The following is a 19,630-nucleotide window of genomic DNA, read 5'->3' on the forward strand; positions in this document are numbered from 1 at the left end:
TGGTTGATCTTTTCCTTGATCCTGACTAGTCTCCCTGTCCCTGCCGCTGAAAAACATCCCCACAACATGATGCTGCCACCACCATGCTTCACCGTAGGGATGGTGCCAGGTTTCTTTCAGATGTGACGCTTGGCATTCAGGCCAAAGAGTTAAAAATCTTGATTTCATCAGACCAGAGAATCTTGTTTCTCATGGTCTGAGAGTCCTTTAGGTGCCTTTTGGCAAACTCCAAGCGGGCTGTCATGTGCCTTTTACTGAGGAGTGGTTTTCGTCTGGCCACTCTACCATAAAGGCCTCATTGGTGGAGTGCTGCAGAGATGGTTGTCCTTCTGAAAGGTTCTCCCATCTCCAAAGAGGAACTCTGGAGCTCTGTCAGAGTGACCATCAGGTTCTTGGTCACCTCCCTGACCAAGGCCCTTCTCCCCCGATTGCTCGGTTTCGCTGAGCGGCCAGCTCTTGGAAGCGTCTCGGTGGTTCCAAACTCCCATTTAAGATTGATGGAGGCTACTCTGTTCTTGGAGCTTCAATGCTGCAGAAATGTTTTGGTACCCTTCCCCAGATCTGTTCCTCAACACAATCATGTCTCGGAGCTCTACGGATTGTCCGTAGATTGATTGTGTTGAGGAACAGATCTGGGGAAGGGTACCAAAACATTTCTGCAGCATTGAAGCTCCAAGAACACCTTACTGTCTCTGATATGAGAGCTGAATAGAAATGTTGTTTGTTTTTAAGAGTAGTCCTAGAGCCTGTCTGCTACTCCAGCCTAAATGACTTTAGCAGAACCCAGGCTGTGTCCCAAATGGCACCTTATTCCCCCTACGTAGTGCACTACTTTTGACAAGAGCAGTGTACTTTATAGGAAATAGGGTGCCATTTGGGAGACGCCCTTAGTTTGGCTTTGCAGACCTTTTCCCTGGCAGTGGGATTTTGTCTTCAGTACTTGTGGCTCTGTCCTGATCCTGAATTCCAGCCTGTTGAATTAGTCCAATTTCTTTCTCCATTGTATTTTATCAGTCCCATGGTGCTGCCTTGGTTACCACACTGTAGAAATGTCATGGGTTACTTGAGGTTACCTTGGTCAGTTTGTGGACTGACTGCACTCTGTGACTGCACTCTGTGGCTGCATCTCAAATAGCTCCCTATTCCCTACTCAGTACACTACTTTTGACCAGTGCCTTCAGAAAGTATTCACACCCCTTGACTTTTTCCACTTTTTGTTCATTTTCTTTTGTCAATGATCTACACAAAATTCTGATGTCAAAGTGGAAGAAAAATTCAAATGAAACACCATCTAGATTTTTTTGTTCCAAGTGTTCAACCCTTCCCCTGAGTTAATACATGTTAAAATCACCTTTGGCAGTGATTTACAGCTGAGAGTCTTTCTGGGGAAGTCTTAAGAGCTTTCCACATCTGGATTGTGCAACATTTGGTCATTTATTCTTTAAACAATTCTTAAAGCTCTGTAAAATTGATTATTCAATGTATTATTTTCTTCTATTTACCCATCTACCAAAAGGGGTCTTTCTTTGTGAGGCATTGGAAAACCTCCCTTGTCTTTGTGGTTGAATCAGTGTTTGAAATTCACTGCTCGACTGAGGGACCGTACATATAAAATTATCTGTTAGGTACACCAATGAGGTAGTCATTCAAATATCATTCTAAACACTATTATTGCACACAGAGTGAGTCCATGTAACTTATTATGTGACTTGTTAAGCACATTTTTATACCTGAGCTTGTCACAACAAAGGGGTTAAGTACTTATTGACTCAAGACATTTCAGATTTGAATTTGTAAAAATGTCTTAACTTAATTCCGCTTTGACATTATGGGCTATTGTGTGGGTGGGTGAGTGGTTTTCTGATGTCAACGTTGTGAACAGAGCGCCCCATGGTGGCGGTGGGGTTATGGTATAGGCAGGCATAAGCTACTGACAATGAACACAATTGCATTTTATTAATGGCAACTTGAATGCTAAGGGATACTTTGACGAGATCCTGAGGCCTGTTGTCATGCCATTAATTCGCCCCAATCACCTCATGTTTCAGCATGATAATGCACTGAACTGTGTCGCAAGGATCTGGACACAATTCCTGGAAGCTGAACATGTCCCAGTTCTTCCATGGCCTGCATACTCACCAGACATGTCATCCATTGAGCATGTTTGGGATGCTCTGAATCGACGTGTACGACAGCGTGTTCCAGTTCCCACCAATATCCAGCAACTTCACACAGCCATTGAAGAGGAGTGGGACAACATTCCACAGGCCATAATCAACAGCCTGATCAACTCTGTGAAGGAGATGTGTCGCACTGCATGAGGCAAATGGTGGTCACACCAGATACTGACTGGTTTTCTGATCCATGCCTCTACTTTGTTTGTAAAGGTATCTGTGACCAACATATACATATCTGTATTCCCAGTCATCTGAAATCCATAGATTAGGGCCTAATCAATTTATTTCCTTATGAACTGTAACTCTCAGTAAAGTCTTTTAAATTGTTACATTTTGCATTTTATATTTTTGTTCAGTCCAAAATTGCGTTTTATTTCTGTCATGGAAATACATGTATTTCCTATTGCCAAGTCATTTATGGTCTCTCTGCCTTTAGTTTTCTATGTGGACCAATTTATCTGTGAATTCTGAAAAGCTATCCAAGGATTGTTCCATAGGGCAAAAGGAGCCTCTCCTATGTCTGAATGGTAGTGGCTGGGGAAGGAGAGGGGGGTTCTCTGTATAGAGCTGGATGAAGGAACACCAACCACAGTCTCTCTCTGATAGATCACAGTACCTCAAGCATGACCAAGGCCACAACATACTCATGAATGTTTCTCTCTCTGTCTCTCTCTGTCTCTCTCTGTCTCTCTTTTTCTCTCTCTCTCTTTCTGTTTCTCTCTTCTCTCTCTCTCTCTGTTTCTCTCTTCTCTCTCTCTCTCTGTTTCTCTCTTCTCTCTCTCTCTCTGTTTCTCTCTTCTCTCTCTCTCTCTGTTTCTCTCTTCTCTCTTCTCTCTCTTCTCTCTTTTTCTCTCTCTCTCTCTCTCTCTCTCTCTCTCTCTCTCTCTCTCTCTCTTCTCTCTCTCTGTTTCTCTCTCTCTGCAGGCTGCCAATGGCTACATCCTCCTGTTTGATGTGGTGGGAGGAGGAGAGGACAAGTATCTTTATGAGCCCGTCTATTCCAAGTGAGTACAGAAATATGTATTTATTGTCCTCTCCACCCACTCGCTTTCTTCAGGGTCAAAGGTTGAAGTTCAAAATAGAATAACCAAGGTCAACTGCAGCAGGCCAGGAAGCTGCTGTGGGAGGCAGGGGCCAGAAAGGATGACGTTCTACAATGCTCACTCATAGATGTCAATTGTTGTACTGCAAAGGTTGTTGTATTCATTCACTCACAGCATAGGACGAACCCCCACTGTAGCTCCAGTGTACCAGTCAGGAGGCCTGAGGGATAGGTTGTACTGTAGTTTAGGACATCATTGCATGTTGAAGGCCTTGGTAAATGTCTGGACTAATTACATGAACAGTGAATGCTGTGGATGACTGACTGTACAGCACAGTGTGTTCCTCGCCAGTCCTGGGCTGGACCCTCCCACCGTTATAGCAGGGGTGAGTGGATGTTTGGGGGCGTGTGTCTACACACAGTGGAAGAGAGGCTTTGTAGCAGGCCAGCTCTCTCTGACAGAAAACTCAGATCACCACAGCGAGCCCAGTCAATGAATCACATTTATTTATGAAGCCCATTTCACATCAACAGCTGCCTGCGAGGTGTGTTACCTTTAACTGCAGTGCTTTTCAGTCACAGAACCAAAGGGCTTCTCTCAGCCTCTGAGACTCTGGTCTTCTTTTGGCCACAGGCCTTTAGTTAGACTGTATATGTGGTTCATATCAGACCTAGACCACTGTCTCACATGCACATAAACCAATACAGCCATGAAGTACAGTAGAGTATTTATGAAGCCATGAAGTAGCTGAGATTTTGGCCAAACAAGTCATACAGAGGAGGTTAAGCTGTGGAGGGAGGGTTTTAGCTGTGGAGGGAGGGTTTTAGCTGTGGAGGGAGGGTTTTAGCTGTGGAGGGAGGGTTTTAGCTGTGGAGGGAGGGTTTTAGCTGTGGAAGGGAGGGTTTTAGCTGTGGAAGGGAGGGTTTTAGCTGTGGAAGGGAGGGTTTTAGCTGTGGAGGGAGGGTTTTAGCTGTGGAGGGAGGGTTTTAGCTGTGGAGGGAGGGTTTTAGCTGTGGAAGGGAGGGTTTTAGCTGTGGAAGGGAGGGTTTTAGCTGTGGAAGGGAGGGTTTTAGCTGTGGAAGGGAGGGTTTTAGCTGTGGAAGGGAGGGTTTTAGCTGTGGAAGGGAGGGTTTTAGCTGTGGAAGGAGGGTTTTAGCTGTGGAAGGGAGGGTTTTAGCTGTGGAGGGAGGGTTTTAGCTGTGGAGGGAGGGTTTAGCTGTGGAGGGAGGGTTTTAGCTGTGGAAGGGAGGGTTTTAGCTGTGGAGGGAGGGTTTTAGCTGTGGAAGGGAGGGTTTAGCTGTGGAAGGGAGGGTTTTAGCTGTGGAAGGGAGGGTTTTAGCTGTGGAAGGGAGGGTTTAGCTGTGGAAGGGAGGGTTTTAGCTGTGGAGGGAGGGTTTTAGCTGTGGCTATCTGAGGGCTGATCAGGGTGATACCAGCAGAACAGCGCCACTCAGCCTTTATGGAAGATTCTGTGTGTGTGTGAGTTCCAATGAGGACATGCCTGTACAGACCCCCCCCCCCCCACTCTGAGCTACCAGTCACCACATCAAAGCATTGTCAGGGAATCTTGACCAAGCCTGGACTTGATGAGGGAGAAGCCAGATGTACTAAACACAGGCCTCACTGTGCCTGCTGGCGTTTGGCCTCACTGTGCCTGCTGGCGTTTGGCCTCACTGTGCCTGCTGGCGTTTGGCCTCACTGGGCCTGCTGGCGTTTGGCCTCACTGGGCCTTCTGGCGTTTGGCCTCACTGGGCCTGCTGGCGTTTGGCCTCACTGGGCCTGCTGGCATTTGGCCTCACTGTCTCTGCTGGCGTTTGGCCTCACTAGGCCTGCTGGCGTTTGGCCTGCTGGCGTTTGGCCTGCTGGCGTTTGGCCTGCTGGCGTTTGGCCTCACTGGGCCTGCTGGCGTTTGGCCTCACTGGGCCTGCTGGCGTTTGGCCTCACTGGGCCTGCTGGCGTTTGGCCTCACTGGGCCTGCTGGCGTTTGGCCTCACTGGGCCTGCTGGCATTTGGCCTCACTGTCTCTGCTGGCGTTTGGCCTCACTAGGCCTGCTGGCGTTTGGCCTCACTGGGCCTGCTGGCGTTTGGCCTGCTGGCGTTTGGCCTCACTGGGCCTGCTGGCGTTTGGCCTCACTGGGCCTGCTGGCGTTTGGCCTCACTGCCTCTGCTGGCGTTTGGCCTCACTGTCTCTGCTGGCGTTTGGCCTCACTGGGCCTGCTGGCGTTTGGCCTCACTGGGCCTGCTGGCGTTTGGCCTCACTGTCTCTGCTGGCGTTTGTCCTCGTTCGTTCCTAGATCCTGGAGTGCTATTGTTTGACTAACCCAGCCTTTTCCCCCTGTTGATTTTCGACTTGATAAGGTAGAGAGAATTGGATAAATCAGATCCATGAACCCTATGTACCCTCCTTACCTCTGCCACGTCCCCGTCCTCATTGTGTTTACAGAGGGAGGAGGGGTGTTAAGGTCACCCCAGGTTATAAAGAGGAGCAGTGTGCCCCCGCTCTCAGCCTGGAGATGAAGAGACCCATGGATCTGGAGGCTCCCATCACCAGGTACTAATCTCTCACACACACACACACACACACACACACACACCTACACACCTACACACACACCTACACACACACCCCTACACACCTACACACACACCCCTACACACCTACACACACGCACCTACACACACGCACCTACACACACACGCACCCCTACACACGCACCTACACACACACGCACCCCTACACACGCATCTACACACACACACCTACACACACACACCTAAACACACACAACTCACACTCAAACACCAACTGGACACTGAAGTGTGTTTAGTTTGCAAGTAAACACTGGTGTAGTTGTTGGCCATCATAAATCTAGTTAGTTTTCCCATTCTGGACTGGTGCTTGGTACTTACTTCAGCCACTGTGTACATGTCTGTGCTGAATACTCTTCTTCCCAAACTAATTTGTCTCTTCTGTAAATGATATAACAACGTGGGTTCGGCTTTGCACATTCCTTGTCTAGTCCCTGTGGACTACAGTAGGACATTAAGGTTATATTCCTCCTCGCTTTTCCTGTGTGTGTCTGTGTGTGTGTGTGTGTGCGTCCTTCCAGTAGCCTGACTTCCGGGCTGCATGCCTGGGGTGAATTGAGGAGAGAAGCTAAGCCCCAGTATTGTCCTGTTTGTATTCAGAAGCCTTATTCTCCAGTATTTCTAGCCTATTCTCTTCTGGAGAGATGAAGTGTTGTGTTCTGGCCAGACCACATTCAGATTACTGAGACTGAGCTACAGGGTACTCCTCAGTACTCACACACCATCTGAGTACACTGCACATTCCAGCCTGGTCCCTCTGCAGCTCCCCAGGAGGAATACTCCTCTCTCTCTCTTCAATCTCACTCTTTTAAAACAAACATTTTCATCTGTCTCCTTTTATCCGTTCTTCTTCCTTTCATTCAACTTCTTAAGCTTTGTCGCAAAACTCTCTTTATTTTCTTCTAATTTATTGGTTGCTTTGTTTCTCTCGCGCTCTCTCTCTCCTTGTCCTCTTTTCTCTGTCCCCTCAGCATGCTGTCTCTTCAGGAAGATCTGTTGGTGTCTACTGCTGATGGCTACCTACACATCCTCCACTGGGATGGAATCAGCAACGGCAGGAAGGCCATCAGTCTCTGTAGCGTCCCCTTCTCCCTGGACCTACAGTCTGCCAGAGGTCAGTCCCAATGACTATATCATATACCATCCTCTCCCCACCTCACCTACAGTCTGCCCTTAGCCCTACCAGTCCCTGTTAGCCCTACCATATACAGTCTGCCCTTAGCCCTACCAGTCCCTGTTAGCCCCACCATATCCAGTCTGCCCTTAGCCCTACCAGTCCCTGTTAGCCCCACCATATCCAGTCTGCCCTTAGCCCTACCAGTCCCTGTTAGCCCCACCATATCCAGTATGCCCTTAGCCCTACCAGTCCCTGTTAGCCCTACCAGTCCCTGTTAGCCCTACCAGTCCCTGTTAGCCCTACCAGTCCCTGTTAGCCCCACCATATCCAGTATGCCCTTAGCCCTACCAGTCCCTGTTAGCCCTACCAGTCCCTGTTAGCCCTACCAGTCCCTGTTAGCCCCACCATATCCAGTATGCCCTTAGCCCTACCAGTCCCTGTTAGCCCTACCAGTCCCTGTTAGCCCTACCATATACAGTCTGCCCTTAGCCCTACCAGTCCCTGTTAGCCCCACCATATCCAGTCTGCCCTTAGCCCTACCAGTCCCTGTTAGCCCCACCATATCCAGTATGCCCTTAGCCCTACCAGTCCCTGTTAGCCCTACCAGTCCCTGTTAGCCCCACCATATCCAGTCTGCCCTTAGCCCTACCAGTCCCTGTTAGCCCCACCATATCCAGTCTGCCCTTAGCCCTACCAGTCCCTGTTAGCCCCACCAGTCCCTGTTAGCCCCACCATATCCAGTCTGCCCTTAGCCCTACCAGTCCCTGTAAGCCCTACCATATCCAGTCTGCCCTTAGCCCTACCAGTCCCTGTTAGCCCCACCATATCCAGTCTGCCCTTAGCCCTACCAGTCCCTGTTAGCCCTACCAGTCCCTGTTAGCCCCACCATATCCAGTCTGCCCTTAGCCCTACCAGTCCCTGTTAACCCCACCATATCCAGTCTGCCCTTAGCCCTACCAGTTCCTGTTAGCCCCACCATATCCAGTCTGCCCTTAGCCCTACCAGTCCCTGTTAGCCCTACCATATCCAGTCTGCCCTTAGCCCTACCAGCCCCTGTTAGCCCTACCAGTCCCTGTTAGCCCCACCATATCCAGTCTGCCCTTAGCCCTACCAGTCCCTGTTAGCCCTACCATATACAGTCTGCCCTTAGCCCTACCAGTCCCTGTTAGCCCCACCATATCCAGTCTGCCCTTAGCCCTACCAGTCCCTGTTAGCCCTACCATATCCAGTCTGCCCTTAGCCCTACCAGTCCCTGTTAGCCCTACCATATCCAGTCTGCCCTTAGCCCTACCAGTCCCTGTTAGCCCTACCAGTCCCTGTTAGCCCTACCAGTCCCTGTTAGCCCCACCATATCCAGTCTGCCCTTAGCCCTACCAGTCCCTGTTAGCCCTACCATATCCAGTCTGCCCTTAGCCCTACCAGTCCCTGTTAGCCCCACCATATACAGTCTGCCCTTAGCCCTACCAGTCCCTGTTAGCCCTACCAGTCCCTGTTAGCCCTACCAGTCCCTGTTAGCCCTACCAGTCCCTGTTAGCCCTACCAGTCCCTGTTAGCCCCACCAGTCCCTGTTAGCCCCACCAGTCCCTGTTAGCCCCACCAGTCCCTGTTAGCCCCACCAGTCCCTGTTAGCCCCACCAGTCCCTGTTAGCCCCACCAGTCCCTGTTAGCCCCACCAGTCCCTGTTAGCCCCACCAGTCCCTGTTAGCCCCACCATATCCAGTCTGCCCTTAGCCCTACCAGTCCCTGTTAGCCCTACCATATCCAGTCTGCCCTTAGCCCTACCAGTCCCTGTTAGCCCCACCATATCCAGCAATGTTTACATAATGATCTGGACCTACATCAATCTATCCATGTGTTTTAGATACAGCCCCCCTCGTTGTGGTTTAGACGCTGCCAGCCCCCCTCGTTGTGGTTTAGACGCTGCCAGCCCCCCTCGTAGTGGTTTAGACGCTGCCAGCCCCCCTCGTAGTGGTTTAGACGCTGCCAGCCCCCCTCGTAGTGGTTTAGACGCTGCCAGCCCCCCTCGTAGTGGTTTAGACTCTGCCAGCCCCCCTCGTAGTGGTTTAGACGCTGCCAGCCCCCCTCGTAGTGGTTTAGACGCTGCCAGCCCCCCGCGTAGTGGTTTAGACGCGCTGCCAGCCCCCCTCGTTGGGGTTTAGACGCGCTGCCAGCCCCCCTCGTTGGGGTTTAGACGCGCTGCCAGCCCCCCTCGTTGGGGTTTAGACGCGCTGCCAGCCCCCCTCGTTGAGGTTTAGACGCGCTGCCAGCCCCCCTCGTTGGGGTTTAGACGCGCTGCCAGCCCCCCTCGTTGGGGTTTAGACGCGCTGCCAGCCCCCCTCGTTGGGGTTTAGACGCGCTGCCAGCCCCCCTCGTAGTGGTTTAGACGCTGCCTGCCCCCCTCATAGTGGTTTAGACGCTGCCAGCCCCCCGCGTTGTGGTTTAGACGCTGCCAGCCCCCCTCGTTGTGGTTTAGACGCTGCCAGCCCCCCTCGTTGTGGTTTAGACGCTGCCAGCCCCCCTCGTAGTGGTTTAGACGCGCTGCCAGCCCCCCTCGTAGTGGTTTAGACGCGCTGCCAGCCCCCCTCGTAGTGGTTTAGACGCTGCCAGCCCCCCTCGTAGTGGTTTAGACGCTGCCAGCCCCCCTCGTAGTGGTTTAGACGCTGCCAGCCCCCCTCGTTGGGGTTTAGACGCGCTGCCAGCCCCCCTCGTTGGGGTTTAGACGCGCTGCCAGCCCCCCTCGTTGGGGTTTAGACGCGCTGCCAGCCCCCCTCGTTGGGGTTTAGACGCGCTGCCAGCCCCCCTCGTTGGGGTTTAGACGCGCTGCCAGCCCCCCTCGTTGGGGTGATATAAGTCTGATTGGTTTGTTTGTGTCTCTGCAGGTGGTCTGTGTCTGGACCTGAAGGGGGTGTACATCAGAGACATGACCTACTGTGTGACTCTGGATGGCTTTGCTGTGGTGCTGAATGATGGCAGGCTGGGGTTCATCACTCCTCTAGCCAACAGGATCACTGCAGATGTAAGAAGTGTGTGTGTATGTGCTTTGCTGTAGTGCACACACAATGCAGCAGAGTTTTGTGAATCATGTTAAACAATCAAGCATAACGACTATGATGCTCTGTGTGATGCTCTGTGTGATGCTCTGTGTGATGCGCTGTGTGATGCGCTGTGTGATGCGCTGTGTGATGCGCTGTGTGATGCGCTGTGTGATGCGCTGTGTGGGGGGAAGAAAGTGAAAGGTGTCAGTAGAAAAGCGGTGGTCTGACTGTCCTTGTCTCCCAGCAGCTGCAGGGCGTCTGGGCAGCAGATGTAACAGACGGCACGTGTGTGGCTGTCAACAATAAGTACAGACTGGTGACCTTCGGCTGTGCCAGGTATGTGTGTCTGGGAATCTGGTGTATATTTTCTGTGATTGGTGTGTGCTTGACAAGAGGTCCTCAAGGATTGTGCAATCTGCCAGTTTGGCAGGACTGTCAGGACTATTTTTAATCTCTCACACAATCAGACACCTGGCTGGCTGGCTGACTGGTGGGCTGGCTGACTGGTGGGCTGGCTGACTGGCGGGCTGGCTGACTGGCTGGCTGGCTGACTGGCTGGCTGAGCAGTGTGACTCTGGATCTCTTGATTGTGTAATTAGCATTCCGCTGATGCAGATAGGAAGGGGTTCTAGAGGCCTGTGGTGATACTGTCAGCAGGATGGGCGTGACTACAGAGTAGTGCTGAGGTCAGCAGGAGACCGAGGGAACCTGAGTGGCAGCCCAGCCAGTGGCTGGCCTGAGTGGCAGCCCAGCCAGTGGCTGGCCTGAGTGGCAGCCCAGCCAGTGGCTGGCCAGAGTGGCAGCCCAGCCAGTGGCTGGCCTGAGTGGCAGCCCAGCCAGTGGCTGGCCAGAGTGGCAGCCCAGCCAGTGGCTGGCCTGAGTGGCAGCCCAGCCAGTGGCTGGCCTGAGTGGCAGCCCAGCCAGTGGCTGGCCTGAGTGGCAGCCCAGCCAGTGGCTGGCCTGAGTGGCAGCCCAGCCACTGGCTGGCCTGAGTGGCAGCCCAGCCAGTGGCTGGCCTGAGTGGCAGCCCAGCCAGTGGCTGGCCTGAGTGGCAGCCCAGCCAGTGGCTGGCCTGAGTGGCAGCCCAGCCAGTGGCTGGCCAGAGTGGCAGCCCAGCCAGTGGCTGGCCAGAGTGGCAGCCCAGCCAGTGGCTGGCCTGAGTGGCAGCCCAGCCAGTGGCTGGCCTGAGTGGCAGCCCAGCCAGTGGCTGGCCTGAGTGGCAGCCCAGCCAGTGGCTGGCCAGAGTGGCAGCCCAGCCAGTGGCTGGCCAGAGTGGCAGCCCAGCCAGTGGCTGGCCTGAGTGGCAGCCCAGCCAGTGGCTGGCCTGAGTGGCAGCCCAGCCAGTGGCTGGCCAGAGTGGCAGCCCAGCCAGTGGCTGGCCAGAGTGGCAGCCCAGCCAGTGGCTGGCCAGAGTGGCAGCCCAGCCAGTGGCTGGCCAGAGTGGCAGCCCAGCCAGTGGCTGGCCAGAGTGGCAGCCCAGCCAGTGGCTGGCCTGAGTGGCAGCCCAGCCAGTGGCTGGCCTGAGTGGCAGCCCAGCCAGTGGCTGGCCTGAGTGGCAGCCCAGCCAGTGGCTGGCCTGAGTGGCAGCCCAGCCAGTGGCTGGCCTGAGTGGCAGCCCAGCCAGTGGCTGGCCTGAGTGGCAGCCCAGCCAGTGGCTGGCCTGAGTGGCAGCCCAGCCAGTGGCTGGCCTGAGTGGCAGCCCAGCCAGTGGCAGCCCAGCCAGTGGCAGCCCAGCCAGTGGCAGCCCAGCCAGTGGATGGCCTGAGTGGCAGCCCAGCCAGTGGCAGCCCAGCCAGTGGCAGCCCAGCCAGTGGCAGCCCAGCCAGTGGCAGCCCAGGCAGTGGCAGCCCAGCCAGTGGCAGCCCAGCCAGTGGCAGCCCAGCCAGTGGATGGCCTGAGTGGCAGCCCAGCCAGTGGCAGCCCAGCCAGTGGCAGCCCAGCCAGTGGCAGCCCAGCCAGTGGCAGCCCAGCCAGTGGCAGCCCAGGCAGTGGCAGCCCAGCCAGTGGCAGCCCAGCCAGTGGCAGCCCAGCCAGTGGCAGCCCAGCCAGTGGCTGGCCTGAGTGATTTGAATCTCCAACCTTTCATCTAAATATTTATTGAATCCTCATGTTGCCTTATTTCAGCAGCAGTTTGTCTGTCTGGAAATGTAGGCTAATTGTATTGATTGATGTATTGAATCCAGTGACCGTGTTTCTGTGTTCCAGTGGCTCAGTGTTGGTGTACAGTATCGACACCACTACAGGGTCCATGCAGCTCTCCCACAAGCTGGAGCTCTCTCCTAAACACTACCCTGGTACGTACAACCCCCTAAACACTACCCTGTACGCACTACCCCCTAAACACTACCCCCTGTACGCACTACCCCGGTACATACTACCCCCTAAACACAACCCCAGTACGTACAGCCCCCTAAACACTACCCCCTAAACACTACCCCCTAAACACTATCCTGGTACGTACAACCCCCTAAACACTACCCCGGTACGTACTACCCCCTAAACACGACCCCCTAAACACTACCCCCTAAACACTACCCCTGGTACGTACAACCCCCTAAACACTACCCCTGGTACGTACAACCCCCTAAACACTACCCCGGTACGTACAACCCCCTAAACACTACCCCCTAAACACTACCCCGGTACACACTATCCCCTAAACACTACTCCGGTACGTACAGCCCCCTAAACACAACCCCCTAAACACAACCCCCTAAACACTACCCCCTAAACACTACCCCGGTACGTACAACCCCCTAAACACTACCCCGGGAGGTACTACCCCCTAAACACTACCCCCTAAACACTACCCCTGTACGTACAACCCCCTAAACACTACCCCGGTACGTACAACCCCCTAAACACTACCCCTGTACGTACTACCCCTAAACACTACCCCCTAAACACTACCCCGGTACGTACAGCCCCCTAAACACACTACCCCCTAAACACTACCCCGGTACATACAACCCCCTAAACACTACCCCTGTACGTACAACCCCCTAAACACTACCCTGGTACGTACAACCCCCTAAACACTACCCCGGTACGTACAACCCCCTAAACACACTACCCCCTAAACACTACCCCGGTACATACAACCCCCTAAACACTACTCCGGTACGTACAGCCCCCTAAACACAACCCCCTAAACACTACCCCTGTACGTACAACCCCCTAAACACTACCCCCTAAACACTACCCCCTAAACACTACCCCGGTATGTACAACCCCCTAAACACTACCCCGGTACGTACTACCCCCTAAACACTACCCCCTAAACACTACCCCTGTACGTACAACCCCCTAAACACTACCCCGGTACGTACAACCCCCTAAACACTACCCCTGTACGTACTACCCCCTAAACACTACCCCCTAAACACTACCCCCTAAACACTACCCCGGTACATACAGCCCCCTAAACACTACCCCTGCACGTACAAACCCCTAAACACACTACCCCTAAACACTACCCTGGTACGTACAACCCCCTAAACACTACCCCGGTACGTACAACCCCCTAAACACACTACCCCCTAAACACTACCACGGTACATACAACCCCCTAAACACTACTCCGGTACGTACAGCCCCCTAAACACAACCCCCTAAACACTACCCCTGTACGTACAACCCCCTAAACACTACCCCCTAAACACTACCCCCTAAACAATACCCCCTAAAAACTACCCCCTAAACACTACCCCGGTACGTACTACCCCCTAAACACTACCCCCTAAACACTACCCCTGTACGTACAGCCCCCTAAACACTACCCCCTAAACACTACCCCGGTACGTACAGCCCCCTAAACACTACCACTGTACGTACAGCCCCCTAAACACTACCCCCTAAACACTACCCCGGTACTCACTACCCCCTAAACACTACCCCAGTACGTACAACCCCCTAAACACTACCCCCTAAACACTACCCCGGTACCACCTGACACATGTACCTTTTATACAAACTACTACTCTCTAGTCTCACACATTGTTTTTATTGTAAATAGTGGCATGTTTTGGTTTCGACTGGCAATTGCTGGTGGTGTTTAGTTCCTCTCAACACAGGCTATGTATGAGACAGAATCAGTTGATTCCATGTTATGGTATGTGTCTGCCCCCTCGTGGAAGTTAATGGTATAAAATTACAGTACAGAGTGAAATCCTATTGACCTATGATAAACCTGAGCTCTATTTTCATCATGGGAGATCCTATCTCTGTCAACGAGTGGTGAAACAAGCCGTGTAGTCTCATACGTCTTTCATGCTGCCTCGCTGTGCTGTACTGTACTGGTCTAGAACTGTTGCTGGAAAATTAGACAGGAAAAAACATGAGTAATAAATCCAAGGACAGTTATATGTTTTGGTTCAAAAAGATTGTGTTAAAAGGATATTTAACAAACCCTCCTTATTACAGAAAATATTCCTGTCTGACCTGTTGTCTGTTCCTCCTCCTCCTCCTCTTCCTCAGACGTGTGGAACAAGACGGGTGCGGTGAAGCTGATCCGCTGGTCCCCTGACTACAGTGTTGCCATGGTGACCTGGGAGTGCGGGGGACTGTCTCTGTGGAGTGTGTTTGGAGCCCACCTCATCTGTACCCTGGGGGAGGACTTTGCGTGAGTGATGCCTTCAAGTAGTACCCTAGCCTATAGCACAATTACCTCTGCAGTTCAGTCAGCTACACAGTTGGAGATGGATAGACGCAACTTTATTTATCTCATATAAAAGCTTTGATAATGTAGAAAACAGATGTACATACAGTGCATTCAGAAAGTATTCAGACCCTTTCTCCTTTTCACATTTTGTTAAATTACAGCCTTATTCTAAAATTGATTAAAATATATATATATAATCCATCTCCACACAATACCCCATAATGACAAAGCGAAAAGTTTTTTTGTGCAAATGTATTAAAAATAAAAACGGATAACATTTACATAATTATTCAGGCCCTTTGCTATGAGACTTGAAATTGAGCTCAGGTGCATCCTGTTTCCATTGATCATCCTTGAGATGTTTCTACAACTTGATTGGAGTCCACCTGTGGTAAATTCAATTGATTGGACATGATTTGGAAAGGCACACACCTGTCTATATAAGGTCCCACAGTTGATAGTGGATGTCAGAGCAAAAACCATTGTGTCGAGGCACAGATCTGAGGAAGGGTACCAAAAAATGTCCGCAGCATTGAAAGTCCCCAAGAACATTGGCCTCCATCATTGTTAAATGGAAGAAGTTTAGAACCACATACACTTCCTAGAGCTGGCCGCCTGCCAAACTGAGCAATCGGGAGAGAAGGGCCTTGGTCAGAGAGGTGACCAAGAACCCGATGGTCACTCTGACAGAGCTCCATAGTTCCTGTGTGGAGATGGGAGAACCTTGCAGAAGGACAACCATCTTTGCAGCGCTCCACCAATCAGGCCTTTATGGTAATGTGGCCAGACGGAAGCCACTCCTTAGTAAAAAGCACATGACAGCCCGCTTGGAGTCTGGCAAAATGCACCTAAAGACTCTCAGACCATGAGAAACAAGATTCTCTGGATTGATGAAACTGAGATTGAACTCTTTGGCCTGAATGCCAAGCGTCATGTCTGGAGGAAACCTGGCACCACTCATCACCTGGCCAATACCATCTCTACGGTGAAGCATGGTGGTGGCAGCATTATGCTGTGGGGATGTTTTTCAGCGGCAGAGCCTGGGAGACTAGTCAGGATCAAGGGAACGATCAACCGAGCAAAGTACAGAGAGATCCTTGATGAAAACCTGCTCCAGAGCGCTCAGGACCTCAGACTGGGGCGAAGGTTCACCTTCCAACAGGACAACAACCCTAAGCACACAGCCAAGAAAACGCAGGAGTGGTTACGGGACAAATCTCTGAATGACCTTGAGTGGCCCAGAGCCCGGACTTGAACCTGATCGAACATCTCTGGAGAGACCTGAAAATAGCTGTGCAGCGACGCTCCCTATCCAACCTGACAGAGCTTGAGAGGATCTGCAGAGAAGAATGGGAGAAACTCCCCAAATACAGGTGTGTCAAGCTTGTAGCATCATACCCAATAAGACTCAAGGCTGTAATCGCTGTCAAAGGCACTTCAACAAAGTACTGAGTAAAGGGTCTGAATACTTATGTAAATGGGATATTTAAGTATTTTTTATTTTGTATACATTTGCAAAAAATTGTAAACTTGTTTTTACTTTGGGGTTGTGTGTAGAATGATGAGGGGGAAAAAAATGTAATCAATTTTAGAATACGGCTGTAACGTAACAAAATGTGGAAAAAAGGGGGTAGGGGTCTGAATACTTTCTGAATGTACTGTAGATGTAAACATTCCATACAACAAAAACAAGACGTGTACACCTCAGTACAGACTGAAGATGGCGCTCTTTCATTGACTTCATATAGGTGCATTTTGGCATATTATTCTGCCCTCCCATCTCTCTCCAGGTATCGGTCAGACGGCAGTAAAAAGGACCCTATAAATATCAGCTCAATGTCCTGGGGAGCGGAGGGCTACCACCTGTGGGTCATCACCAGCAGAGAGGAGACGGAGCTGGTGGAGAACATGGAGGAGGCTCCCGCCCAGACCCAGCAGGCTGGCATACTGCAGTTCCACTTCATCAAGAGCGCCCTCACGGTCAACCCCTGCACGGTGATGTTATGGACATGGTGCTATATGCACGCACACACGCACGCACGCACACACACACACACACACACCCTGTCATCCACTTACAGTGCCTCAAAGTAGTCACACCCCTTGACTTTTCCCACATTTTGTTCTTACAAAGCAGGATTAAAATTGATTTATTTGTAATTGTTAACTATCTACACAAAATACTTTAATGTCAAAGTGGAAGAAAAATATCTCTATATATATATATATATATATATATATATATATATCTTTTTTTATAATTAATAGAAAACAAATAAATAATTACAATTGTAATTATAATTAATAATTACAAATATTCAACCCCCTGAGTTAATACATGTTAGAATCACCTTTGGCAGTGATTACAGCTGAGAGTCTTCTTGGATAATTCTCAAAGAGCTTTGCACACCTAGATTGTACAATATTTGCCCATTTATTCTTTCAAAAATATTTCAAGCTCTTTCAAGTTGGATATTGATTATTGCTAGACAGCCATTTTCAAGTCTTTCCATAGATTTTCAAGCAGATTTTAAGTCAAAACTGTAACTAGGCCACTCAGGAACATTCAATGTTGTCTTGGTAAGCAACTCTAGAGTAGATTTGGCCTTAATGTTTTGCGTTATTTTCCTGCTGAAAGGTGAATTAATCTCCCAGTGTCGGTTGGAAGGCAGAGTGATCCAGGTTTTCCTCTAGGACTGCCTGTGCTTTGCTCCATTCTGTTTCTTTTTATCCTAAGAAACTCCCCAGTCCTTGCTGATGAAGAGGTTACCCATAACATGATGCAGCCCCTACCATGCTTGGAAAATATGAAGTGTTACTCAGTGTTGTGTTGGATTTAACACTTTTCTATTCAGGATAAAAAGTTCATTTATTTGACACATTTTTTGCAGTATTTCTTTAGTACCTTATTGCAAACAGGATGCATGTTTTGGATATTTGTATTCTGTACAGGCTTCCTTTTCACTCTGTCATTTAGGTTAGTATTGTGGAGTAACTACAATGTTGTTGATCCATCCTCAGTTTTCTCCTATCACAGCCATTAAATTCATGAACTGTTTTAAAGACACCATTGGCCTCATGGTGAATTCCCTGAGCTGTTTCTTTCCTCTCCGGCAACTAAGTTAGGAAGGGCTCCTGTATCTTTGTAGTGACTGGGCGTATTGATACACCATTCAAAGCGTAAATAATTACTTCACCATGCTCAAAGGGATGTTCAATATCTGCTTTTTTGCTTTACCTCCCTGGTCTTTGTGGTTGAATCTGTTTGAAATTCACTGCTCGACTGAGGGACATTAAAATGATCTGTATGTGTTGGGTACAGAGATGAGGTAGTCGTTTAAAAATCATGTTAAACACTTATTGCACACAGAGTGAGTCTGCAACTTATTATTTTTTACTCCTCGACTTATTTAGAATGCTTATTGACTCAAGACATTTCTGCTTTTCATTTTTAATTCATTTGTAAACATTTCTAAAAACATAATTCCATTTTGACATTATGGGGTGTTGTGTTTAGGCCAGAGACACAACAATCTAAATTTAGTCCATATTTAATTCAGCCTGCATCACAACAAGATGTGGAGAAAGTCCAGGGATGTGAATACTCTCTGAAGGCACGTCCACATGATGAATACACAGATGGTGTGTGTGTGGTTGTAGGCTGGGTTTCTGTACAGCACTTTGAGATATCAGCTGATGTAAGAAGGGCTATATAAATACATTTGATTTGATGGTGTGGTTGTGGTTGTAGGCTGGGTTTCTGTACAGCACTTTGTGACATCGGCTGATGTTTAAAGGGCTCTAAAAATGCATTTCATTGTGTATGAACAAGTGATGTATTCTGCATAGTCTTTTATATGAGGAATAATGACTTCCTGTTGTCTCCAGAGTAACCAAGAGCAGGTGTTACTTCACGGGGAGGACCGTCTCTACCTAACCTGTGGTGACCCCGCCCAGCTCCCCTCTAGCAGCTCAGAGAGCCCCCACCCCCATAACCTCCCCCACGGCGGGGAGGGCAGCCCCTCATCCAACTCCACCTCTCAGGGACTCAGCACTTTACTGGGATACAAGCACTGGCACGTGGTCCAGGTACAACCTCATATACACCTCTTAGTTGGCCATCTATCTCGTGTTTAATCCTTTTTGAACATTGTGAAAGTGTACAGTTTACAGTCTATGGGAATCCCCTTCAGATTTAGCCCTGATATGAGCTGCAGATGAGTTGTATTTTCCTGTCAGTAATACCGTCTCTCTTGTAGATTCACAGTACATACCTAGAGAGCAACTGGCCTATACGGGTGAGTGTGGGGGTGTGGGGGGTGTGTGTGTCTGTCTGTCTGTGTGTCTGTCTGTGTGTCTGTCTGTGTGAGTCTCTGTGTGGGTGTGAGTCTCTGTGTGGGTGTGAGTCTCTGTGTGGGTGTGAGTCTCTGTGTGGGTGTGAGTCTCTGTGTGGGTGTGAGTCTCTGTGTGGGTGTGAGTCTCTGTGTCTCTGAGTCTGTTTCTGAGTCTCTGTGTGTGAGTCTCTGTGTGTGAGTCTCTGTCTCTGAGTCTGTCTCTGTGTGTGTGAGTCTCTGTGTGTGTGAGTCTCTGTGTGTGTGAGTCTCTGTGTGTGTGAGTCTCTGTGTGTGTGAGTCTCTGTGTGTGTGAGTCTCTGTGTGTGTGAGTCTCTGTGTGTGTGAGTCTCTGTGTGTGTGAGTCTCTGTGAGTCTCTGTGAGTCTCTGTGTGTCTCTGTGTGTCTCTGTGTGTCTCTGTGTGTCTCTGTGTGTCTCTGTGTGTCTCTGTGTGTCTCTGTGTGTCTCTGTGTGTCTCTGCGTCTGTCTGTGTGTCTCTGCGTCTGTCTCTGCGTCTGTGTGTGTCTCTGCGTCTGTGTGTGTCTCTGCGTCTGTGTGTGTCTCTGCGTCTGTGTGTGTCTGCGTCTGTGTGTGTCTCTGCGTCTGTGTGTGTGTCTCTGCGTCTGTGTGTGTGTCTCTGCGTCTGTGTGTGTGTCTCTGCGTCTGTGTGTGTGTCT

General features: G+C 50.5%; 1 protein-coding gene across 7 annotated transcripts in view; it reads left to right on the forward strand.

Moving 5' to 3' along the window:
* The window catches only part of LOC115149435 (RAB6A-GEF complex partner protein 1), a 94,172-nt gene that overhangs the window by 46,784 nt on the left and 27,758 nt on the right, over positions 1-19,630 (forward strand). For 6 of the 7 annotated variants that reach the window (XR_003866870.1, XR_003866872.1, XR_003866871.1 and 3 more), the window contains exons 3-12: positions 3,102-3,181; positions 5,664-5,771; positions 6,781-6,923; positions 9,806-9,942; positions 10,206-10,297; positions 12,167-12,255; positions 14,438-14,582; positions 16,412-16,616; positions 18,510-18,710; positions 18,881-18,919. Coding sequence is in view for 2 of the 7 variants with exons in the window: in XM_029692286.1 (XP_029548146.1) it covers positions 3,102-3,181; positions 5,664-5,771; positions 6,781-6,923; positions 9,806-9,942; positions 10,206-10,297; positions 12,167-12,255; positions 14,438-14,582; positions 16,412-16,616; positions 18,510-18,710; positions 18,881-18,919 (1,239 nt within the window). In the remaining 5 variants the exon portion in view is untranslated. The remainder of the gene's footprint in view (positions 1-3,101; positions 3,182-5,663; positions 5,772-6,780; positions 6,924-9,805; positions 9,943-10,205; positions 10,298-12,166; positions 12,256-14,437; positions 14,583-16,411; positions 16,617-18,509; positions 18,711-18,880; positions 18,920-19,630) is intronic. The other variant, XM_029692288.1, reaches the window with a different exon arrangement.

This window comes from Salmo trutta, chromosome 15 (assembly GCF_901001165.1).
Source record: "Salmo trutta chromosome 15, fSalTru1.1, whole genome shotgun sequence".
Classification (NCBI taxonomy): Eukaryota; Metazoa; Chordata; class Actinopteri; order Salmoniformes; family Salmonidae; genus Salmo; species Salmo trutta.